The sequence below is a fragment of the Chiloscyllium plagiosum genome, unplaced genomic scaffold (genome assembly GCF_037043375.1).
Source record: "Chiloscyllium plagiosum isolate Xiang-an unplaced genomic scaffold, Cpla_swu_hap1 HiC_scaffold_6, whole genome shotgun sequence".
NCBI lineage: Eukaryota > Metazoa > Chordata > Chondrichthyes > Orectolobiformes > Hemiscylliidae > Chiloscyllium > Chiloscyllium plagiosum.
Window position 1 is genome coordinate 4,218,692 of NW_028270144.1, and position 26,982 is coordinate 4,245,673.

At 40.1% G+C, this 26,982-nt stretch overlaps 1 protein-coding gene across 2 annotated transcripts in view; it reads left to right on the top strand.

Annotated features, from left to right (window-relative positions):
- Positions 1–26,982, top strand: part of diaph3 (diaphanous-related formin 3) — a 582,462-nt gene that overhangs the window by 168,276 nt on the left and 387,204 nt on the right. The window contains exons 14-17 of one of the 2 annotated variants that reach the window (XM_087987864.1): positions 121–185; positions 5,809–5,913; positions 13,889–14,179; positions 25,126–25,240. In XM_087987864.1, the coding sequence (XP_087843990.1) occupies positions 121–185; positions 5,809–5,913; positions 13,889–14,179; positions 25,126–25,240 (576 nt within the window). The remainder of the gene's footprint in view (positions 1–120; positions 186–5,808; positions 5,914–13,888; positions 14,180–25,125; positions 25,241–26,982) is intronic. The other variant, XM_087987865.1, reaches the window with a different exon arrangement.

Consider the following 26,982-nt stretch of genomic DNA (forward strand, 5'->3'; position numbering starts at 1 on the left):
GAGAATATTTTTGGAGAAAAAGCTGAATCATATTTAATTGATACAACAACATAGGGAACGTTTTAAAGTTTGATGTCAATAAGGTTATGAACCTGGATCACATGCTTATTTTCTCTGCAGATATTTGTGCTGACAAAGCAAGAGTCGATGAGTGTGAACAAAAGCTTTCAGAACTTACTAGAAAGGTACGTAATACCATTGTATCGTCCATGCTGTTGAGAAAGGAGCATTCTTCACCTTAATTTGCTTTATAATCTAAAATACATGTGTCTTAATGAAATTATGGGTGGAATTGAGATAAATGAAGAGATGATAGATGGTCTTAGTGCTTTTTTTTAAACTGTGGACCAGCAGGAAACCTCATTCCAAAGTGATGTGAATAAAACATGTAAAAAAGTAAGAGCAGGAGTAGACCATGACCCTTGCAGCCTGCTAGGCTTTTAAATACAATCATGACTTTTTTTTGGCCTGAACTCTACTTGACCGCTTAGTTCCCATATCCTTTCATTCCTCAATAGATTAGAATTATGTTTTTCTCAGCCTTGAATGTGGTCAATAATGGAGCATCTAAATGTTAGAGAAGTCCAAATACAAAGGCCCTCTAACTGAAGAGATCTTTCCTCATCTCAAACTCAAATTAGATTAGATTAGATTACTTACAGTGTGGAAACAGGCCCTTCGGCCCAACAAGTCCACACCGACCTGCCGAAGCGTAACCCATCCATACCCCTACATTTACCCCTTACCTAACACTACGGGCAATTTAGCATGGCCAATTCACCTGACCTGCACATCTTTGGACTGTGGGAGGAAACCGGAGCACCCGGAGGAAACCCACGCAGACACTGGGAGAACGTGCAAACTCCACACAGTCAGTCGCCTGAGGCGGGAATTGAACCCGGGTCTCTGACGCTGCGAGGCAGCAGTGCTAACCACTGTACCACCGAGCCTTTATCCTCCTGAGGCTGTGCCTCAATATTCTAGATTCCTCAGCAGGGTAAACAAAATCTTTGCTACCACACTGCCTGTTTCAATGAGCATAGGTCCAATATATTCAATGTCTCATGAAAGATGAGCATCCTGTTCCAGACACTAATCTAATGAATCAATATTACAGCCTATCCATGGCAAGTATGGACATGGAGACCAAGATTGTTTGTATTGTCTTTGTGGTGTCACCAAATCCCTGCGTAATTATACAAGACTTGCTTGTTCTTGTCCTTCATTTTTCTTCCAATAAAAAGATGTCAGTTATTTTTCTGATTTTTGTTATTCCTGCTTGCTAACTTTATGTTCTTTGTATATCTCTCTATGAATTTACAAGTATCATGCATTTTTAAAAATTGTTTTTCATAGATTTGTTGTAGCACAGAAGAAGGCCATTTAACCCATCGGGTTTGCACTATCCTTTCTAAGGAGCAATTCATATAGTCTTGCTCTCCAACCCACTCTCCATATCCCTGTACACTCCTACTCTTCAGATATTTAGAATGTGTGCTGAGATGCCCACACTGCCCACCACATTTGTTCCTGCTGAGACATTAACTACCCAGCCTAACCCATTTTCCAGCTGTTAGTCCATTTCCCTGGAGCTTATTGGACTTTAGGGGTGTGGCCAGATTGTATTGAAATTAATTTAGGGGTTGTGTCTCTCCTATCCTCTCAGGCAATCATTTCCAGATCCCCACTTTTTCCTCATCTACCAGTCACTTAAAAACCCCGCTGCGAAAGATGACAAGTCCTTCTTATCCAGACCCCTCATAACCAATCAAATCTCCTCTTAGCGTCCTATTTTTAAAGGAGAATATCCTGAACTTTTCCAATCTTTCTTCTCAACAGCAATTTTTGCAGGTTGTGCGACAGCCTTGGCAATTCCCTCTGAACCCTCTTTAGTGCAATTGCATCCTTTCTGTAATGAGCCGACAGAACTGCATGCAGTATTCAAGCTGTGACCTAACTGTTACACGAGAACATAACTGTTTTAAATAGAGTTTGAGTCCACATTTTTAGTGAGAACTTTATTTCAGTTAATCACACTCCAAATAATTCCCATCCCACTGATTATATGCTCCCCATAGTTATACAGTCACTTAACCCTTAATCAATAAATCCATCATTTGTTCCCTCATTCCATTAGGTCTCTGGCATTCCTTCAGGTAATCCTAGATGCTAACATTAATTACTGTTTTTGACAATTTTTAAACAACTCGTTAATATATATTGTGACACACCTCAAGAGCAGATGTGCATAACCTCCCTGTGCCTATATTCTGTGCATAAACTAATAAAGAGAAAAATTCTTAGAAGTATTCTTAACACAGCTTATGGACCAGTCCTGCTGCCTTCAAGAATCTGTGAACATGCACTTCAAGGTTCTTCACTCCCTTGAATTCCCCAAAATGCATCACTTTACACTTCTCCAGGCTGAATGCCAATTGCCACTTTTTGTCTATCTGACCAATGCACTGATATCTTGCTGTGGTCCAAAGCATCTCTCCTCACTATCAAAGAGCCAGTCAATTTTTATGTTATCTGCAAATTTCTTGATCATCCCTCTTGTGATTTACCTCCGGATCATTGATATATATATCAAAAAAGCAAGTGGCTTAATACTGAGCTGTGCAAAAAATCAATGGGAACAGCCTTCCAGTCTTAAAATTGCTTATCAGCCATTAATGTTCGTATCCTGCTTGCTACATTCCTCTGGATTCTATGGGCTTTTCAAAAAAAGAGACTCGTTTACCATGGTATGACCTCATCAGAAGCCTTACTAAAATCCATGTAGACCACATCAACTACACTACCTTAATTAATTCGCATTACTTCCTCAAAATATTAAATCAAGTAGTCAGATAGGAACTTTCCTTAAAAATCTATACCAACAGTCCTTGATTACCTTGTCCATCTCTAAATGATTGTTAATATTGTCTTTTAGAGTTGATTCCAATAATTTGGCACTACCAAGATTAGTCTCACTGCTGTAATTTTCCAGGGTAACTCTTGTTCCATTTTTGAAACAAAATGATACCATTACCAGTCCTTCAATCCTCCAGTATCATATCTGCATTCAGTGAAGATTGAAAAACAAGAGTCAGAGTGTCTGATACTTTCCTGATAGCTTCTTTTAACAGCCTGGAGTACATTTTATCTGGTCCTGGTGCAGTATACCTTTTCAGAGTTATTCCCACATTCTCTGTCGGCATACATAAGTAGGTTTTTGGAATCTACTCTTTCCTTAATTATCTTCTTATTCTTAATGTGTTGATAAGATATTTTGATATTATGCTTGATTTTACTTGTCAATTTTCTTCTTTGCCCTCTCTCTGATTTCCTAATTGCCTTTTGATTTCACTGCTGCACTTTGTATATTCCTCTTGGCGTTCTAAAATATTATGTTCTCGGTGTTGAACATACACTTTCGTTTTCTGCCTCATCTTTGCCATATATGCATCTTGACATCAGGATCTCTAAGTTTGGCCATCCCATCCTTTTCTTATTTTAGGTACATACTCTGAACTCTTTGAATCTTTCTTTTGAATGCATCCCCAGTTGAAATCACTCCTCAATTTAGTAAAATTAGTCTTACTCCAATTTAGAATGTTAACTCCTGTTGAATCCTTGTCCTTTTCCATAATTATGTTAAAAACTAACTGAATTATGATATTTACCACTACTAAAGTGTTCTCCATTGCTACCCTTTAACTTGTTCAGTTTGATTTCCTAAAACTAGGCCCAGAATCACATTTTGATTTTCAGAAATTGCGGCTCGTTCCGTTCTAACTGGTCAGGTCAGTCTCTCTTCATCCTATTTTTCATTCTCAAGGTACTGTCCTTTACCTGGCTATTTTAACTTGCTGGATCAACCTCTCCCCATATTCCAAAGTCTGGTTGATTGTATCAAACAGCATATGTCTTCAGCTATTCATGATGAGCAAGGATCTGACTGTAACCAAACAGCCTGCTCTTCAAAACTCACAATACAACATCATATACTATTCTGCAGTTGGACTTTATTTGCTTGATAGTTCGGAGCGTATGGAGAGCTACACTGACAACGAATTTAGGCTTGTCAGCTAGGCTCGCAACTTGGTGCAACTGCATGTACTGGATGCAATAGTGCCCTCTTCTTTGCAGCCAGAAAGAACATTAATATGCACAATGCCTTTTTTATTACAACAAAATAGTTGGTAGTCTTCACTGGTTCATTTTATCAAGGCAATACCCTGATGAATGATTAACCTAGGAGAAAGTGAGAATTGCGGGTGCTGGAGATGAGAATCAAAAGGTGTGGTGCTGGAAAAACAGCTGGTCAGACAGCATCCGAGGAGTAGGAGAGTCGGTGTTTCGAGCATAAACCCTTAACCTATCTTAACCAGATTAACCTGCCTCATTTAAAATTTAAATACAGCCTGGTAGTTAATGATCAATCAGCATCAGCTGATACATTCTCCATGGCAAACCTTCCACTAGTCAGAGTCTACTTGTTAACCAATCACCATTGTTCTCTCATGTCGTATTAATCTGAGCTTTCCCCTTGAATTGGTATTCTTGGAAATTGTGTTGTTGACTGCAAGAAGTAAAGTTTTGGCATAATAAGCTTTTTTTTTGGCAATACTAAATGCCGATCTGCCTGTACCACGTTGAGTGACTTTGTGACGTCCACACAGCTTATGTTCCCAGTAACTGTGTATAAGGCGGCACAATAGCTGAGTGGTTAGCACTCAGCGCCAGGGACCCAGATTCGATTCCAGCCTCGGGCGATTGTCTGTGTGGAGTTTGCACGTTCTCCCTGTGTCTGCATAGGTTTGCTCTGGGTGCTCTGGTTTCCTCCCACAAGTCCAAAGATGTGCAGGTTAGGTGAAATGGACATGCTAAATTGCCCATAGTGTTCAGGGATGTGTAGGTTAGGGGCATTAGTCAGGGGAAATGTAGAGTAATAGGGTGGAGGAATGCGTCTGGGTGGATTACTCTTCGAAGGGTTGGTGTGGACTTGAGCCTGATTCCGCACTGTAGGGATTTAATGATTCTATGATAGTCAGTCGATGTGAATACACTTTGTCTGTTTCTGTGCCTAAATCCAATATAAATTTGAAAAAATGAAGGACCCAGAAATCTTTCTTGGAGTATTCAATTGCCAACTTCACTGTCCCATTAACCCTACTTTCTGCTTCTTGCCCATTACTTAAACATTCCTTCGTCCAAAAATATTACTCCATGTGCCCTTAACCGATATGCTAATCTTATTTTAGTGGAATATGTTCTACATCTACTGGTTCCCCTTTATCTGTCCTACATATTTTCCTTTTGAGCTAAAGGGAGAGACTAAATAAGTGAGGCTGTTTTTCCTGGAGCGTCAGAGGCTGAGGGGTGACGTTGTAGAGGTTTATAAAATTATGAGGGACCTGGATAGGTTAGTTAGACAAGGTCTTTTCCCTGGGGTGTGAATATGTTTAGGATGAGAAGGGGAAGCTTTAAAAGGGACCTGAGAGGCAACTGTTTCACACAGAGGGTGGTGCGTATATGGAATGAACTGTCTAATCAAGTGGTGGAGGCTGGTACAAATACAACATTTAAAAGGCATCTGGATGGGTATTTGAATAGGAAGGCTTTAAAGGGATATGGGCCAAGTGCTGGCAAATGTGACTAGATTAATTAGGATATCTGGTCAGCATGGATGAGTTGGACCGAAGGGTTTGTTTCTGTGTTGTACCTTCACGTGATATAGATACCACAGCGTTCTCAAAAATAAAGCACACTTGATAATGCAGAAGTCCACAGGGCCTAGGTTGATGCACCTTTATCTTTCAGTTTGATGAGGAATTTACAGCCCGGCAAGAGGCACAGGCACAAATACAGAAGAGAGAGGAAAAAATCAATAAGCTTGAAGCTGAGTTGCAAAGTCTCAAAGCACAGGTAATCAAGTCTGCTAACTGCTTTCTTCGGGTTTCAAACTGTTGGTGGTTACAATCTAGCAACTGGTTACAATTCATACTCTTAATGTAAAATAAAAAAAATTGTTTGGTATTCTGTTCCAGTTTTGCTTTTTCAAAAATTTGCCAGCTGCCATCTTGCAAGCTTCTGCCCAAAATGCTGAAGGCTGTGTAATGCAATGGTTGTGCAATATTAATTAGCTCTGTTGTTTCAAGATTGATTTCAAGTTTTTTTTGGACTCTTGTTAATTAAACTTTTGCTTCTGTTTCAGTAGTTGTTAGCTCCTGATGTCACACATTTCCTGAGTAATTAACCAAGGAGGATGGAGGGTCCACTGCACTTTGGTTCAGTGCATCATTACAGATCTTTATCTGAATACAGGAAATTATTTCGTAGGCTATTTATTTGGCTCTCCCTTTTGCTTTATGTTTCTGCAGAAAAAAGATAACATAGGAATGAGTGAGAATATTAAAATATTTTTTCAATTTTTAATGATAAATACATGTAAGTCCTACAATTCATGGAAGGATCAAGATAAATTCTGAGGAGAACATGCTTAAGGATATACCTTATTCAAACAGCCATGTATTTGATTGTTATTTTGAACTATTTTCAAATGCTATAAATTGGAAAAGGTTATTTTGTAACAGTTCTGTTCACTAACATAGAAACTCTTGCATTTATTTCATTATTAAAAAGGGGAACTAGAAGGTTGCCATTGTTGTTTAAAAAAACAAATTCTGCGTTGAATTGAAATAGCAATCAAGGCCATTTCTTACTGATAAGGGTGGTCCCTGACTTACAAACGTCAGACTTACAAATGCTTGCACTTACGAATCTGTGGATTACCTGTATCTGCTCTACCTTACCAACTCAATCACCCATTATCCACTTTACAACAAAACTCTCAATCCTTTTAATAATATTTAGAATTTATAGTTCATAAATTAGTCGGTAAATACCCATTGAACACATACTTTAAAAAGTTATCCTCTGCAGAATCATATTCAAACAGGAGAAGATCTCTGAGCCCCTTGAGCCTGTTCTGCCAGACAGTAAGATCATAGCTGATCTGATTAGACCATAGACAAACTCCCAACAAACTTTCACGCCATTTCTTTTGGCAGTCTATTTTCCCTTGCCTTAGAAATTTTCAAAGACTCTTCTTCTGCCTTTTGAGGAAGGGAATTATAAAGACTCCCCACCCTCTGAGAGGAAAAAAAATCCTAATTTCTGTCTTTAATGGATGACTCCCTTATTTTTAAATAGTTTCCCTTAGTCTAGATTCTTACAGTGCTTAGAGTCTTCACTCACTAGGATGTCTGTTGTCAGAAGGAACAACCTGATAACCACATTATTTAACAGTAACTTATGTCTTAAATCACAGCATTGCCATAATTCGCTCTTGATTCAATTTCGACTACAGCTTTTCATAATGACTTGTAAATGAAGCAACATAATTTTTGTTTAAAACTCTTCCCACTTCCAATCCATGGATCACACACTGGCTCTGCATGGCATGATTGAGGAAGGCTTCTAAAATACAGCTGCCTTGATTTAAATTCCCGGATGTTTGAAATGCTCATTTCCAGTGTAGTACTGGCAACATAAATTTGCAGCTTGCACACATTTTAATGCATCCCATTTCCTTTTCTGTTCAAAATAGTTGGAGAAGGGTCCCTTCCCTTTGTTGCATGAGTAATTCTGACTCGTGTGGCCCTTAATTGGATCAATCTTTGTCACTGTCCAACAGTAATATGGGCGATACGGTGGCACAGCAGTTAGCACTGCTGCCTCACAGTGCCAGAGACCCGGGTTCAATTCCCGCCTCAGACAACTGTCTGTATGGAGTTTGCACATTCTCCCCGTGTCTGTGTGGGTTTCCTCTGGGTGCTCCGGTTTCGTCCCACAGTCCACAATGTGCAGGTTAGGTGAATTGCCATGCTAAATTGCCCGTAGTGTTAGGTGAAGGGGTAAATGTAGGGAAATGGGTCTGGGTGGGTTGCTTTTTGGAGAGTTGATGTGGACTTGTTGAGGGGCCTGTTACCACCCCGTAAGTAATCTAATCTAATCTAATGGTATCTGATCAAAGAAGGTATATCTAAGAAAATGACTTTAAAGTAAGTTAAAATTGTATAACCTTTGCTTGAAAGCACAAAACATTCATAATTAAATGAAATAATGACACAATTAATGATTAATATGTTTGATAGAATAGCCATTACAGAAACATGTTGCAACATGATCAAAATTACGTACTTAACGATCAATGGCTGTTGGCGCTTTGAAAGGTCAGACATAATGGAAAAGTTGGGTGGTAGACCTGCCGAAGAATGACACAAAAATAATTGTGAGAAAGGAGCTTGGCTGGAAATAACAGTCAAATCAGTGTGGATGAGAGTTGAAATCGTAAGGTATTGAAAACATCATGGAGAGTGGTTTATGGATCCTCCTCTCGATAGTAGTTTTGAATTAATTAATCATTAATCATGCAATGCAGGAAGCTTGTAACAAAGACAATGCAACAATTATTCAAATATCATACAAACAGGAGAAATGAATTGGCAAAGGCAGTTTGGAAAAGGTGTTTAATGAATACATACAAGGCAAAATCCTAGAATGAGACTACATTATGGAGGCAACCAGTGAAAAACTGAAAATGTGTTGCTATAAAAGCGCAGCAGGTCAGGCAGCATCCAAGGAGCAGGAGAATCGACATTTCGGGCATGAGCCCTTCTTCAGGAATGAGGAAAGTGTGTCCAGCAGGCTAAGATAAAAGGTAGGGAGGAGGGACTTGGGTGAGGGGCGTTGGAAATGCGATAGGTGGAGGGAGGTCAAGGTGAGGGTGATAGGCCGGAGTGGCGTGGGGGCGGAGAGGTCAGGAAGAAGATTGCAGGTTAGGAAGGCGGTGCTGAGTTCGAGGGATTTGACTGAGACAAGGTGGGGGGAGGGGAAATGAGGAAACTGGAGAAATCTGAGTTCATCCCTTGTGGTTGGAGGGTTCCTAGGCGGAAGATGAGGCGCTCTTCCTCTAACCGTCATGTTGCTATGGTCTGGCGATGGAGGAGTCGAAGGACCTGCATGTCCTTGGTGGAGTGGGAGGGGGAGTTGAAGTGTTGAGCCACGGGGTGGTTGGGTTGATTGGTCCGGGTGTCCCAGAAGTGTTCTCTGAAACGTTCCGCAAGTAGGCGGCCTGTCTCCCCAATATAGAGGAGGCCACATCGGGTGCAGCGGATGCAATAAATGATGTGTGTGGAGATGCAGGTGAATTTGTGGTGGATATGGAAGGATCCCTTGGGGCCTTGGAGGGAAGTAAGGGGGGAGGTGTGGGCACAAGTTTTGCATTTCTTGCGGTTGCAGGGGAAGGTGCCGGGAGTGGAGGTTGGGTTGGTGGGGGTTGTGGACCTGACGAGGGAGTCACGGAGGGAGTGGTCTTTTCGGAACGCTGATAGGGGAGGGGAGGGAAATATATCCCTGGTGGTGGGGTCTGTTTGGAGGTGGCGGAAATGACAACGGATGATATGATGTATATGGAGGTTGGTGGGGTGGTAGGTGAGGACCAGTGGGGTTCTGTCCTGTTGGCGATTAGAGGGGCGGGGCTCAAGGGTGGAGAAGCGGGAAGTGGAGGAGATCCGGTGGAGGGCATCGTCGATCACGTCTGGGGGAAATTGCAGTGTTTGAAGAAGGAGGCCATCTGGGACTGGTCCTCCTGGGAGCAGATGCGGCGGAGACGAAGGAATTGGGAATATGGGATGGCGTTTTTACAGGGGGCAGGGTGGGAGGAGGTGTAGTCTAGGTAGCTGTGGGCGTCAGTCGGTTTATAATAAATGTCCGTGTTGATTCGGTCGCCCGAGATAGAAATGGAAAGATCTAGGAAGGGGAGGGAGGAGTCTGAGACGGTCCAGGTGAATTTGAGATCGGGGTGGAAGGTGTTGCTAAAGTGGATGAACTGTTCAACCTCTTCGTGGGAGCACAAGGCAGCACCGATACAGTCATCGATGTAGCGGAGGAAAAGGTGGGGGTTGGTGCCAGTGTAGCTGCGGAAGATGGACTGTTCCACATATCCTACGAAGTGGCAGGCATAGCTGGGGCCCATGCAGATGCCCATGGCTACTCCTTTGGTTTGGAGGAAGTGGGAGGATTGGAAAGAGAAGTTGTTCAGGGTGAGGACAAGTTCAGTCAGTCGAAGGAGGATGTCAGTGGAAGGGTACTGGTTGGTACGACGGGAAAGGAAGAAGCGGAGGGCTTTGAGTCCTTCGTGATGGGGGATGGAGGTGTACAGGGACTGGATGTCCATGGTGAAGATAAGGCGTTGGGGACCGGGGAAGCGAAAATCATGGAGGAGGTGGAGGGTGTGGGTGGTGTCCCGAACGTATGTGGGGAGTTCTTGGACAAAGGGGGACAGGACCGTGTTGAGGTATGCAGAGATGAGTTCGGTGGGACAGGAGCAGGCTGGGACAATGGATCGGCCGGGGCAGTCAGGTTTGTGGATTTTGGGCAGGAGGTAGAAACGGGCGGTGCGGGGTTGTGGGACTATGAGGTTGGAGGCGGTGGATGGGAGATCGCCTGAGGTGATGAGGTTATAGATGGTCTGGGAGATGATGGTTTGGTGGTGGGAGGTGGGGTCATGGTCAAGGGGGCAGTAGGAGGAGGTGTTCGTGAGCTGGCATTTAGTCTCAGTGGTGTAAAGGTTGGTGCGCCAAACTACTACCGCGCCTCCTTTGTCTGCCGGTTTGATAGTGAGGTTGGGGTTTGGAACGGAGGGAGTGGAGGGCTGCACGTTCCGAGGTTGAGAGGTTGGAGTGGGTGAGAGGGGTGGAGAAGTTGAGACTTGCAAAGGACCTCTACTGTTCTTCATCCACCGAAGAAGCAACATGACAGTTGGAGAAAGAGCGCCTCATCTTCCGCCTAGGAACCCTCCAACCACAAGGGATGAACTCCGATTTCTCCAGTTTCCTCATTTCCCCTCCCCCCACCTTGTCTCAGTCAAATTCTTCGAACTCAGCAGCGCCTTCCTAACCTGCAATCTTTTTCCTGACCTCTCCACCCCCACCCCACTCCGGCCTATCACCCTCACCTTGATCTCCTTCCACCTATCGCATTTCCAACGCCCCTCCCCCAAGTCCCTCCTCCCTACCTTTTATCTTAGCCTGCTGGACACACTTTCCTCATTCCTGAAGAAGGGCTCATGCCCGAAACTTCGATTCTCCTGCTCAGGATGCTGCCTGACCTGTTGCGCTTTTCCAGCAACACATTTTCGCTCTGATCTCCAGCATCTGCAGTCCTCACTTTCTCCGCAACTAGTGAAAAGCCTGTTTTCGATCTAATTGTGAATAAAGAGACAGGGTTATTTAGTAATCTCTGGGGCACAGGTTGTCACAATATAAAAATATTAGATTGAGCTTGAGGGTGACATGCATCATGTGCAACTGGACTGTTAAGATTAAGTAAAGGCAATTACTTTGGTAGGGATTGAATTGGTTATGGCAGATTCCCAAATTTGACTAAAAGATTAGATTAATAAAATAATAAGTAGATAATGGAGAGCATTTAAAAGTATTTCAAAATTATAAACAAATATACATTTTGATGAGAAATAAACACACCATGGGAAAGAAATATTGATCTGTGGCTAACTAAAGAGTTTAAGGATAAGTTTAGGCAAAAAGAATCAATTTATAATGCAAACTGGGTAGTGATCTCAAGAATTAGAATGGTTTTTAAAGCCAACAGAGGATATCCAAGGAATTGTTAGCAACAGAAATGAAATCTGAGAATAAGTTGGCAAAGAAATATAAAATCTAATTGAAATAATTTCTCAAAGTATATATTAAGGAAGAGAAAGCAAACAAGGTCTTCCTTTGAGGCTCAAGTAGGAGAAATTATAGTGGGAAATAAGTGTAGAACAGCGGCATTGAACAAATGTTGAATGTCATTAAGCTAAATTCACCCACTTATTGTCATTGTGGTAGAGAGTTGAATAAAACATATACTAATGTCAAAAAACTATTAAAGATACAGATATGTACTTTAATGGTGTTTTTGAATTGTTAAGCTGTTTTAAAGTATCCCACTGAGGTGTAATTGACAAATATTTCACAAACATATGGAGGTGCAGTATTATGAATTTTTTTTTATCCTTCTGCCGGTCAAATCAAGGCAGGGTAACAGTAAAGTTGCCATGATCCTACCAGACCATAGGGCTGCTCTGTAATTAAAGAGAGATGACTGGATATGGTTAACCTGAAGGTCACCCCATCGCAGGCAAAGGGAGAGCTTGAGAAGGAGTGTCCTGCATGGTAAGCACAGTCAGTGCAGGAATTGAGCTCATGCTGTTGGCATTGCTTTGCATTACAATTTGGTGCGACTATGCCAAGTTTAATGCAGGGTAGCTAGACAACTTTAGTTGATTCATGTTTTGTGTATGTATGTTGTGGTTTCACACTTATGTATTAGTGGTAAACAAATACCATAAACGTTTTATTAGCTGGCACCAATGTTACTAGGAGTGTGCCGTTGATTAAGAGATCTGTATAATCAATATAAAAACAACACTAAATAATAGAAACATAATCCGGGGAGTATACACATCACTGTTATACTTTATTTACAGCATAAATCATTTAAATTATAATGCAACTTTGCCTTAAATAAAAACTACCAGCAGAGAACCTTCTCTCTCGCACCCTTAACTGACTATACGGACATCACAGACATTGCGATAATACAATAAACGTTTCGTATTTCAGGTACTTAAGTTATGCCAGTTTATCGAGAGTGCTGGTTCATAAGATGCTGGTTAAAACAAATTTTGCTATTCTGGATAATTAAAGCATCTTAGCCTATTATTAGAGCAGAATACTTGACAAAACACATGACGAGATGTCATTTTGTGATTTCAAATGATTATGATGATGAAAACATCCCTCCTAGAGCTGATGATGATCTGTTTCCAGAGTGACTAATCATTCTGCTTTGCAATATGGACAATTTTGATGAAATTTTAGTTTGTCCATAACCCTCTAACTCAGTCTGGTAATCCTCCCATGTTACATTATACTGTGTAACTTTCTCAGTTTTGTGGTTTAAACGCTTCAGTCTGTTTAAATTCTTTCAGACATCATTTTTAACCTCTTAATTTGTGAAGAAAGAAAAATCTTGACTTTAATGCAAAATTGCTCCTTGCTGGTTGGCAAGCAAAAGCAGAGGAAATCAGGTGGCGTAGTGAACTTGCAATCCACAACCCTAGGCCAGCATTCTGGGGACATGTGTTTGAATTCCACCCTGGCAGATTGTCATAATTGAGTTCAATGAATTCTGGAATAAGCTTGCATGGTAACTATGCAACACTCAACGTGTTGTAAAAAAGCCCTGCCAGTTTCACTCATGTCCCCTCGGAAATGAAATCTGCCGTCCTTACCTGGTTTGGCTTACATGTTATTCCAGACCCATAGGGATGATTCTTAACTGCCCTGTGGGCAATTAGGGATTGGAAATAAATACTGATCTAGCCACCAATGCTCACATCCTATAAACAAATAAAAAATGCTCCACTGATAGTTCAGTGGTTTCCACAGGGGCCGAAATAGCTGCTTAACCAGAAAAATCTCAGGTTTCATGTGGAAGTTTTTCTGCAGTATCTTGGGTTTGCAATGTGACAGGGTCACCTTTGTTATGGAGGAGTAAGTTAAAGGGGCTCTTTGATTCTTGATGGCCTACCAGTGACACCTTTTGGAAATTTTTCTTGACAAACAGCATATCAAACTTTCACACTAACAGCTACTTGGAAATATTTTTTGACGATGACCAGCATCAATGGAACCACAACCAACAAAGAATTCATACCTTCAGAAAGCTGAGGGAGAAAACTAGGGGAAAAGAAATAGGAGTGATATTGGATTGTAATTCTATTTTTTCTGTTCTTGTTTTGAATTTATTTCTAACTTTTTCTTCCAAGTTTTCAGCATTACCACCTAATGTAACGGCCACCTTGATTGGCACACAAAGTGAAGTCACATCCTGTAGTTCTACATCTTCAGTGCCAGGTGGAGTGCCACCACCACCTCTTACATCTGGGCCTTACCCTCCTCCTCCTCCACCACCACCACCACCACCACCACCACCACCACCTGCGACAGGGTTTAAGGGAGGACACTGGTCTCCACCTCCTGCTACACTCCCACATGGATTAAAACCGAAGAAAGAGTTTAAACTAGATCTCAGCATGAAAAGAGTCAACTGGTGTAAGGTATGTGTTTTTGAAAAAGAATTATTTCATGGAACAAAGACAGAAATGGCAGAAAAGCTCAGCAGGTCTGGCAGCATTTTGAAGAGAAATCAGAGTTAGTGTTTCGAGTCCGGTGACCCTTCCTCAGAACCATTCTGTGGAAGGGTCACCGGACCTGGGACGTTAACTCTGATTTCTCTTCATAGATGCTGCTAGATCTGCTGAGCTTGTCCAGCAACTTTTGTCTTTGTTTCTGATTTACAGAATCCGCAGTTCTTTTGGCTTTTAAATGTTTAATGGGCACTGTTCTGTGTGCACTAATAAAACAGTCTTTTTGGGATAGTTTAAATAATATGGCAACTTACGTTCCTTTGAATATAAAATTTGAATAAATTTCTTTATTTTTGTGTTTTCTGATCAGTGATGTAGTTAACAAATGTGTATTTCTGAACAGTCATCTTTCTTGCAAATTTCTCACATTGTATGCCAAATCATGTATTTACTATTCTTCATTCTTGGTCCCATCAAACTTGTATTGCACTTTATATTGACTGACTAGAATTTCAAATCGAGTTGCAGTATTTGATTTTTGACTTGGAGGTGCCGATGTTGGACTGAGGAGTGGATTAAGTTAAAAATCACACAACGCCAGGTTATAGCCCAGCAGGTTTATTTGGAAGCACTAGCTTTGAGAGCACCTCTCCTTGATGAGCTGGTTGTGGAGGTTAAGATAATGCTCACAGAAATTTATAGCCAAAAGAGTCCAGTGTCATAGAGATGTGATACAGTAAGCAATGTTAGATTATTTGATTTCTGTATGAGATGATTGTATCCATTCTTATTGACAACTTCAATTTAAAGTTAATAGTTAAACAAATAGTTTTTTGGCTTTAAAAATAGCTTGAGTATCACTAAAAGACACATTTTCTTGAAACTTTTCATCTTGCACTCAGGACATTTTGCGAGATTATCAATTCAAGAGAAAAAAAATTAGTAATGCATGAGCAGAGAATGCTGTTTGGTTGGAAGTTGACTCTGATTGAGATATTGTGATGGAGATTACACCCATTACTGCTGATAGGCAGTTAATTGTCAAGCTTTGTTTATCTTTTAAATCAGGCAGATTGATTCTGATTGATCAAAGCACTGCCCTGAGAAATGGGTCAGCAAATAGTTATTACTTATTTTGTTGAGTTGAAACAGTTACCGTGCATGTAAATATTCTGTCTGTCTCAAAGAACAGGGTCCTGTGTTTTAATATATGTAGCTTTCAATACACACACTGAGTCCAGCTGACAATCTTAAATTGATTGTAAAATTGCATAATCACAAATAATTTTGGACAGTGTTTTGCAAGCACAACTTGATTGGGTATAGGCACTCCCTTGCTTGTTGTGAATCACTGATGTGATATATTGTTTCATTTAATATGCCTGTCTCAGGGACATAAGGGCTACGTACATGTCATGGAGCTTCATATGCTACGTTAAAATACAGGGCCCTGTCCTTTGCAAACAGAAAGAACATGCACATGCACTGCGCCAATTTCAGCTCAATAAAATAAATGACAGCAATTCGCTGGTTCATGGCCTGACCACTCAGAGTCATCTTGCCTGATGAAAAATGTTAAACAAAGTCTGACAGTTAACTGTGAGTCAGCATTATTGGATGTATTCTGCATGGCAACACTTCTGCCACTCAGATTCAACTTACCAATCAGCACTGTTGTGTCATACATATAAATGTTGACTTTTCCTCTTGAATTTGTATACTTCTGAAGTATACTGATTAGTTTGAGTTTCAAGTAAGGCTCTTACAAAATGTTTTTTTTCGCAATGTTTGGCAGTTATCTGTTTATTCTCTAAATAAATGAAGAACATTGATTTGATAGAATTTTACAGTATGAAATGAAGCCCTGCAGCCCCTCAGACTCCTGCTGGTCATCAAGCATCATTACTGCTTCAAGTTGTAATTTGTAATATCACACTGCCATTGGTAGTGCTGCATGTTTGCCTCTGGATCCACGTCCCTGTAATACCCAGAACATTGCTGCTCCTTCCAAGTGTGGAAGCACAGGAGGTCACTTTTGTGATTGTCATTTGATTTTGATGCCCTAGTTGGTTTGCATTGCTTGCATAATGGATGGGCGGTGTGGCAGCATTCCCTGTAGTTTTTCCTCCTTTTCAGTTCCTGATTTAGATCTGTTTTTGAGATATTACTTGTACCACGTCTCGTGAAGATCACTGCAAAATATCTGCTCAATTTATCTGCTATCTTTTCATCCTTACTAATTTGTCAGACTCCTTTTTATAGGACCAAAATGAGTTTGTTAACTCATCTCATTTTTAAATATCTGAAAAAGCTTTTACTGTCTGTTTTTATATTTTTGGCTAACTTTTCTCCTCCTTATCAATCTTTTAGTAATTCTATACTTGTTTTTATAACCTTCCATTCTCTGACCTAAATATCTTTGCACAATTTCTTTCTTTCTTTGACTTTTTTAGTTAATCATGGATGGTGGGTTATCCCTTAGAATTTTTCTTATTTGTTGGAATATATCTATTCTGTACTTTCTGGAATTTCCCTTAAACTATGTATAATTCAATCATGTTAAGTTTGCTGCTCCTCTGGAGCGCTTTCACTATGAGGTCAGTAATTAATCCTATCTTGTTGGTCAAAATAAGGTCTAATGTAGCCTGGTCTCTGGTTGGTGCCAAAGCAAGATGGCCTAGGAAATTGTCTTGAAAATATTCAGTGAATTCCACCTCTTGACCATATTTTTCCATCTGACTTAGTCAGTCTATATTTGTGTTAAATTCCTCCATGATGATCACAGTATTCTTTTGACAAGCTCTCATTATTTCTTATTTGATACCCTGTCCTATTTATGTGGTTATTGTTAAGGAGCCTTGAGACAACTCCCACGTGTAACCTCTTCTCTTTATCACTCCTCATCTCTACCCAGACTGCTTCTTTATCTTGTTTTCCTGAATTTAGGCCATCCTCTTGATTGTACCAATATCATCTTTAATCTCCTCCGTCCTTTCCAGCTACCTGTACCTGCTCTTCAATGTTCAGGTCCCAAACTAGGTCACCCTGCAGCCACATCTCAGTAATGATCATGAGATCAAACCTATTTATCTCGGTTTGTTCTACTTGTTCATTTGTTTTGCTTTGAATACCACATGCATTTCTGCTTTCCTTGTCCAGGCCGAAGCCCTTTGGAAAGAGCTGAAGAATGACAGGTCACCGGGACCTGATGGCATATAACCAAGGGTTTTAAAGGAAGTTGCTACAGACAGCGTGGAGACATTTAGTTGAATTACTCTAGAATTCACTAGATTCTGGGAGGGATTCAACAGATTGAAAGACCGCAAATAGGACACCCCTGTTCAAGAAGGAAGGGAGAGAGAAAGTAGGAAACTGTAGGCCGATGAGCTAAACATTTGTCCCTGGGAAAATGAAATCACTAAGGTAGAAATAACAGGATATTTTGAAAGGTTTAGCAATAATCAAAAAGAATCAACATTCTTTTTGTGAAAGGGAAATCATGTTTGATAAATTTACTAGCAATCTCTGAGGATGTAACAAGAAGAGTTGATATTATGCAATGGCATATACAGAATGCATTTGGTAAGATAGGACTGTAGAAGATAGGATCTCACAGCATTGAGGTAATGAATTAGCATGGATTAAGGATTGATCAAAGTTTAAAATGTTTCCTTTTACATTGGAAAGATGTAATTAGTGGACTGCCACAAGGATCAATCCTAGGGCCTTAATTATTTCCTCCCCTGCCAATGGGCAGTATTGCATCTGCCAAGTTCCCTTACAACATGTGTGCTATTTGATTTTCCATTTCTGTGTTTTTTGAGAGATAGCTTCTTGCCACAGGAGTTTGTAGGCTTTTAATGTTGTAGGATTGCTTTCAAACCTGACAAGATTGCTTCCTATGCAAATTAGTAATCTTGACCTCTTAAGCTGTCCCAAAAAATGTAAATATATACCATATATGCATGTCTATCCTGTCTATACCATCAGATCCAAACCTACTATATTCAATTGCCCCCATGACTGTGACCACTCCCTCAGTTGCCTAATACTATCAGGACAGTCCCCAATCTGCTTCATCACTAAGGAGTGACCCATAAAACCTACCGCATTATGTGAGACCCACCCTTTTGACTAACCATGGCCAATCCCCTGGACAGACTTTGCAGGATAACCCTGATTGCGTATAGGACCATGTAACCAGCAAGGCCATAGCTGAGCATTGTCTTATCCCCAGTTTTGAGTTGGACCAGCTGTCGGACTGACTGGACCAGCCCATGAACTGATGATGGTGTTACTTGCTGACCCACTTAAGTCCAGCCTTGGGCCACAATGCCTGCCTTTCCTTTTCACCCACATGCACTTTATTGACCATGGAATCTGCTTGCATATAAACCACCTGTGATACTTAAGTCTTACAATAAAATGACATATGTCTCCTCCTTTCACATTGACTGTTTACTATACCATGCAGCCACATGCTTCTGTCTTTCCTTCAGTGCTAATGCTTCCCTGTCAGCAGCTGCCTATCTTGCCTTATGCACAAAGTTGCCATCTGCGAAGCTGCGTGACTCTTTCTGCTGCATGGCCTCTGTGAGAGAACAGCTACTTGCTGATAGTGTCTGCTAAGGTTATTCCTGAGAAGCTCCTGCTGCCCTGTTGTCATTGCCCAGATGGGTACACATTGTGCCTTGGTCGCTATGCAGATGCCTTCTGCAGTTGTAGCAGTTCCAATGAAAGGGAGAGAGCATTACAAAAGGATTGGTCATGTTCACAAAAGCTGTGTACTCATTTGGAGGCAGAGGATTAAATTTGCCATGAGCACATTGAATATCTTGCTTGAGAAGGAGAAGTTAATTCTGGTAATTAATAATCCCATGACACTCCACTAATTTTTTTCAACTTGAAAAAGATCCATTAATCCTGACTCTGTCTTAACCACTTCTCAATCCATGCTAATATATTACCACTCAGACCATGAGCTCCTATCTCATGTAGTAAGTTAATTCTGGGTAATTAGTGAGATATGAATACATATGTTGCAGCTTCTGATGATGAGAAGGTATCTTGCCACCTAAAGATGGAGGGCTAATTGTGAAGGTTTACCTAGGTAGTGAAAATCCTTGCCACCTCAGGGACTGTAATATCACATCTTTAGTTATTTTGCAAAATTCATGGAGTCACATTCTTTTCACTGTTGCTAACTGCCGAATCATCACCTCTGCGCAAGATTTACATCTGGTCAGAAATTCTGATTTGTATTTTTCAGTACCACATGTCTATGTGAGGCTGCTTGGTGTTTATGTCTATTTTAATTTAATATTTATGGAGGTTCTTTGCTGCCTAAATAAAGCATCAAACAATCATAATGCAATTCACAATATTTAGTTAAATCCATTTAAAAATGAACCAGTGAATGATTGCATTTCTTTTAGACTTCTGAAGGTCAAAAAATAAAAAAAAAGTCTTATTTTTAAGACAGGTGTTAGGCAAGAGTGAAACTTGATTTTATTAATCTCTAAAGCTTATTAACCACTTACACTTTGATAAAGGTAGATAACCACCACACATATATTTTATTTGTGGTTGTTGAAGAAGTAAATTTAAACTTGAAGTTAAAGTTCTTTTCCAGCAGTTTTAAAACATTTTTCTTGTTATAAATTGGTATTGAGTGGTTCCCTAACAAGAGCGGATTTCTTCATTAGAAGCATTGATATGTAGTAAACAGTCCTTGAAACAGAAAAACAGTGGCAAGCTTCTTCTCTAGCAACATAAATTGGGAAAGCATTCTCTTATTTTCACTGATGAAAGATCATCAACCTTGAAACGTTAACTGTCCTTTCACAAATACTGCCAGACCTACTGCTTGTTTCTAGCATTTTCTAATCTTATTTCATTTACTCTTGTATAGTAACACAATGTAACGTGGATTAAGTGGAAGACTAAAGAGAATAATTCGACAATTTGGATTTAGGGGCAAACCAAGCTGATGAGTTTCTGATCTCTTTTTTTTCAGTGCTGGTTTGGAATTGTAAGCATACTTTTTTAAGGTCTCAGACCACTGCAAAGTGATCATGGAGCTTTAATTTGATCTCCCAAAATTTGATATTAAATTCCATCCATGTAGGTGTCTGGTGAAGGTACTGGGATCAGATTGTTACAATCTGGAATGATTGATATTGGAGCTGAAGTATGTAGGTTGGTTTACAGTTGAATATTTTTTATCTGCCTCGGCTGCATTACATATGTGTGAAATAGTTTCTGGTGCTCACACTTGATTTTCTGAAATGAGAAAGTGATCTATTTCCAAGTCAAAATCTTTTTTTTTTGTCTAATGCAAGCAAAAAGCACTGTTGTTCTTAAAATGAATGTCTTAAATCTGATCAAGAAGACAGAATAATATAATAGAAGAAAGGGTATTTGTATCCTATCTTAGTGCCACCACCTCTATTCAAAGAGAAATGCACCTGATTTGGTATATATGACAACAGAGTACACTCAGTTTTTATTTGGCTTCCTCATCTCCCTCTGGTTGTTTCAGGCATTGGTCATTTGCTAATTTAATTTTTTGTTTTTGGCCTAAAACACTGGCCAGCAGCAACGAAAAGCAGAGCCAAATCTGTAAGTTCATCTGTTTCCTACCTACATAAGAACTGAAGAACTAGGAGCAACAGGAGACAATTCAGCCCCTCAAGCCTGCTTCATTATTTAATATTATCATAGCTGATCTCATCGTGGCCTCAACCATGCTTTCCTACCTGCTCTCTATAACCCATTACCAACTAAATTTACTCAGGGCAGCAGGCTCGTGCATTAAATGTTGACCCACAGCATCACCCAAGCATGAACAACTGAAATAAAATGTGCTGTTGATTGAATGCATTTGTGGTCTGGCGTTTTGATTGGGGCTCTCAACATTTGAGATGTGATAGCCATTAATGGCATCCCTATACATGCCATGACTGAAGTTATCTCAACATTTGTTTGTGCAGGCATTGACCTTTACAAGGAGCCTGCAAAAACACCAGTACATTGACATCCTGTTAAGCAGGATCAGATCAAGCAATAATAACAGGAAATACTGGAAATACTCAGCATGTCAGATAGCTTTTGTGCAGAGGACTGGAAATACTGTTTCACGTTGACTTGAAATATAAACTGATTCTCTCCCTCGATTCTGCCTCACCTGTTGAGTGTTAATAGCATTTCCTGTTTTTATTTTTGACTTCCTGTAGTATTTTGTTTTGGCATCAAGCATTTAATTCTGTGTTTAACACCAATTTTAAAAACTCATTTATTACTTTTCTGATTGTTCAAGTGTTTCTAACAGATTGATGTGATATTTCTAATGTCTCCAAGGAGAGCTCACTTGCTTTCTGCTTTTCTTACTGACAACTCCTCTGACCAAGTGGGCACCAAAAGTCGTGATTTTTATTTAGTTGAGCTCAATCCATAAGATATAAGAGCATAATTAGAACACTGGGCCAATTGGAACTACTCCACAATTTGATCATGGCTCATATATTTCTCTACTCCATTCTCCTGCCTTCTCCCCATAATCCTCGATCCTCTGCCTCATCAAGAACTCCGGTGGTTGATAGGGAGACAAACCCAAACATTTGGGTAGCCTCGGATCCCCATGATTTTTTACTCAGATTTGTAACATGGAGAAGACCTTCTAGTTTTGCTGCACAGCCTTAAATAGATAGCAGTTATGAGGATAAGCTGAACTTGGTAGAGAATTATTGTTATGGTCTGCTTCCAGCTGTGGGTTGTATCATACTTGTCAGCCCCTGCTCATCTAAAATAGGAAGGCTTCCTAAAGTAAGAGCTAATCTGCCATCATTTGTTTGCTTCAATCAGTGCTTAAAGCTCACAGTGAACAAGTGGATGGCATCCATCTCACTGGTAAACCAACAGAAGAAAGATGTCAAATCTTACATTGGCAAAATGGAATGTCAGGACTGTATGCATGAGAATAACATATAACTGGTTGATTGTTGATAATGCAAATAGGTTATGATTGATGTGAAATTTGATAGATTGAATATTCCCATAGTTTCCCTACAAGTGAACATGTCTGCTAGGTATGGATCACTGGAAACAAAACATTACATATTTACGGGAAAAAAAGAAACGTTAGAAAAATTTAGACTTTATTGTGAGTATTACTCTCAATGATGGAACATCCCATACCTCGTCCAGAACATGTTTTTCCATCCACCTCCTAAGTTGAATACCACAGGAGTATCTATATCTTCCAATGTGTGCTCCACTCCAGGGATGCAAGGCCAGTTCTATGATAATCTTGACACTAGTTTCAGCAGAATCCCTAAAGCTTTACTTAGTGGAGGATTTCAACACAAGAGTGGATATAGATCGTGAGGCGTAGCCCTTCGCCCTCAGACATCATGACCCAGATAAAGATAAATGAGAACTTGCAGTTTGCCGCTAGCATGACCTTTTTGTAGATACTACCTCCTTTGTGAATAAACAGTGTCACCAGATGTCTTGGAAACATTCAAAATCAGGGCATTGGCAACTGCTGGATCTCCGAGAGATATAACTCTTAAACAATGTTCTCAACACACACAGCTACCACAATGCTGGCTCTGATATGGATCACCCCCAAGTGTATCAGGGTTAAATTACCCTTGCAATGTTTTGTGAAAAGTAGAAATGCTTTCACTAAATGAACACCAGTCATACTGCCATCCAGGTAAAAATCATATCGTAAAAGATTCTTAGTTGACATGATCTTCTCAGTCTGAGAAGAGATGAGCACGTATTACAGATGTGACTAATATATATTGCCTTCATCGATCTCACAAAGATATTCAATTATGTGAGTAGAAGCTGACTGTCTTAAGTTGCTGGAGGAAATTGGCTGCATGTCAAAGCTGTTCAAAGCGATCGCTTTCTATGATCAGATGATGGGTAGGGTAGGTTAATTATGCTGGGAAACATTGGAACCCACTGAGATCTGCATTGTAGCCGTATTCTAGCATTGCTGCTCTTTGACATATTCTTGTCTTTGCTACAGTCATATCTCTTCAGATCATTTACAGATGCTGTTTATTTACATTCCACAATTATTGGAAAGCTGTTCAGCCTTGCTCACTTGAGATCCAAGACAAATGTGCAGCAAATCCTCATCAGAGAGCTGCTTCAATCTTTCAGAATTTGTAGCAAAAGTTTCCAGTGTGATGTAACTGAAATTATACATTGAAAAATACCTTGATTGTTTGTTAAGTCTCTCATCTGTTAGAATCACCATGATAGTTTCACTTCTTTCATATGTAAATCTCAACATCTCAGCATCTTATCTGCACTGACAACAATTGTTACAGTTAACGTGAGAATGTAACTTTTATAAAAACGTTTTGTGATTTACATATGAAAGAAGTGAAACTATCATGGGCATCAATTCCTCCACTCCCACAAATGAACATCAACAAAATAGTTGGATGGCTCTGTACTGTTAGAACGAGGAGCTGAAATATCAGGAAAGTTGCTGGCTTTGTTTCAGGGGAAGGAATGTGGGGTTTGGTCACGATCATCAATACTTCAGTGTAGCTGAGAGACATTAAGTGAAAAGGTCATAAGCAATGTTTGCTTGATGCAACTGAACTAGATTAGAGCTCAGAGAAAAGCCTAAGAGCAATTTTAGTTGGTGAAACTAGCTGTCATTGAAGAACTGAGTAAGTACTAGAGTGCAATTTCAGAGTATAGCACAGCATAGCCCAGGAGGAGAGTGGTAAAACAGCTCAGACAGTGGTTAAAAGTCAAGCACATTACAATGGGTCTGTGTTGGCCAGTCCAGGAAATGACATCAGTTTCCTTCCCCTAAAGGATTTGTGTTACCCAAGAGGGTTCTTCTGACAGTGGTAATGGTTTCATGGTCGTCATTAAGCTTAATTCAAACTTTTTATTGATTTCAAATTTCACTAACTACCATGTTGGGATTCAACCCCAGTTCCCCAGAACATTGCCTAAGTCTCTACAATAATATAGTAGACCATTGCTTCAAGCCACACTTGACTCTGTTCCGATTCTGTGTTGCTCAGTTGGCTTTCCAGCAGTGCAGCTAGCAGCAGTTCTAACATGGAATCAATCTCTGTGTCTCTGTCTGTCTGTCTGTCTCTCTCTTTCTCTATTTCTCCCTCCTCCCTCTCTCACACTCTGTCTCTTTCTCCAATATGCAACCTTTGAATTCCTCTTTAGTGACCCCAAACTCGCCTGAATGATCTGTTGAAAACCTACTGTAATTGTGATGCAGAATTGAATGTTAGTAACATTTTGAAACAATCAAATGTAGGATACTCTCACAGAATGCTGGAAATGAATTTCATCACAATATTGAGAAAGGTCAGCAGTTAGTACAGTATTGTGATCTAGAGTGTTATTGAAACTTTAATGATCAATCATAAATATCTGAAATGAAAATTATCTCCAATTCATAAAAAGCAGTCATCAGGAAACATTTCTTATGTGCCGTAGAAAAAAAAAATGTTGCATTGCACACTTCTCTGCCAGAACGTTAATAGGCTTGACTTTTTGTGATTTAGCCTATTTTTCTAATAAACCTGTTCATCAATGTTATTGTACACCTCTGGAGCAGGTAGGACTTGAACCTCAACTTCCTAACCAGAGGAAGGTACTCTACCACTTCATCACAAGAGGGTTCAACGCTATGTCTGGGCGGGGCAGCCATGATTTGGTATAAGCATCAAGATACTTAAAACCGAGTAGAATTGTGATGCATCATTTATTAAAAATATGTAACTTCCTAATAGCTACCAAAATATTTTTGCTTAAATTTCATCCACTTAGCTTTAAGGAATCAAATTATTGAATCAAGCATCAAACACAGATTATTTAACCCCAATGTTTTGATTTGTGCTCTGTTCTCACAGATTAGACCACTTGAAATGCCTGAGAACTGCTTCTGGATAAAAGCAAATGAAGAGAAATATGAAAGCCCCGACCTGTTCACTCGGATTAGTTTTAGATTTGGTGCGCAAAAACGAGGTACCATATTCACTTTGAAAATTATCTGTGTATTTGCCAAAAGCAATTTGTTTTGAAAAGTTTTCCTGTTGCCTGCTTTTAATTTTGTAGGTAGTTTGCAACTGTTAATTACTTCAGACTTCTGCATGCTTCTGAATGTTTAGAAATTTAACATATTGTCTATAAGACATGCTGGATATTATCTTAGTGGAGCTAGAATATAAGGGAATCTGGCTCAGACAGCACTCAAACACTGGTACAGGGATTGCACCCAATGTTGTACCTTCTTAATTTTAATATTGAGCATCCTCATTCTGAATGCAGATACACAGCAATTAAATCTGGTTTTGTAAACATTCCAGTCTTAGTTTGCATCTCCTGTTATTTTCATACTGACTTGCATTTTGAGATGTGTTCAGAACAACTTTCTTGATTTTTCCCGCCTAATTTGAAAATTAGAATTACTGGATGTGGTTCTAGGGAATAAGGTGGCAAATGATAGAAGGGAAAATTTGGAGAACAGTATTCATCACATCACAAAATTTAGTTTAGCTATTGAAAATGGCAAGGAGCAATCTCAAGTAAAGAGAAACATTATGAGGGTGATGGTCTCATGTCAGAGCATAAGACCATAAGAAAAAGGAGCAGAATTAGGCCATTCGGTCCATCGAGTCTGCTCTGCCATTCAATCATGGTTGAAATGAATCTCAACACTGTTCTTTGATCCCCTTACTAATCAAGTACCTATCTCTCTATGTCTTAAATGTAATCAATGACAGCCTCCACAGACTTAAGCAGCAATGATTTCCACAGATTAACCCACCTTCTAGCTGAAGAAATTCCTCATCTCAGTTCGAAAGGGCCATCCCTTCACTCTGAGGCTGTGCTCTTGGGTCCTACTAATGGAAACATGTTCTCCATGTGCACTCTATCAGGCCTCTCGGTATTTTGTAAGTTTCAATGAGGTTCCCCCATCATCCTTCTAAACTCCATCAAGTACTGATCCAGTGTACTCAACTGCTCCTCATTTAACAAGCCCTTCAACCCCAGATCATCCTTCTAAACCTCCTACAGACCCCTTCCAATGCCAGCAAATCCTTCCTTAAATATGGGGCCCCAGACTACTCTCAATATTCCAAATGTGGTTTGACCAGAGCCTCAGCAGTACATCTCTGCTCTTGTATTCTCACCCTCTTGAAATGAAGGTGAACATTGCATGTGCGAACCAAACCTGCGTGTTAACCTGAATAGAATCCTGAATTAGGACTCTTTAATCCCTTTGTGCTTCAAATTTCTGAAGCCTTTTCCCATTTGGAAATTAGCCTACATCTCTATTCCTACCAAAGTATATAACTTCACACTTTCTCACATTCTCGTCCATCCGCCACTTTGCTCACTCTCCCACCTTGTCCAAATCCTCCCTGCTTCCTCAACACTACCTATCCCAACGCTTATCTTTGTGTCATTGCAAACTTATCAATGTGAAGAGTTTTGGTCCCAACATGGACACCAGTGGAACTTCACTTGTCACTGGCTACCATCCTGAAAAAGACCCCTTTATCCGCAGTCTCTGCCTTCTGCTCGTCAACCAATTCTCCATCCATGCCAGTGCCTTGTCCTTGTACCTTATTTAGCAGCTTCCTGTGCAGCACTTTGTCAAAGGCCTTCTGGAAATCGATTGGCTTTCTGTCTAAATTGTTTAATATCACCTTAAAGAATTTAGCAGATTTGTCAAGCATGACCACCCCTCGACAAAGCCATGC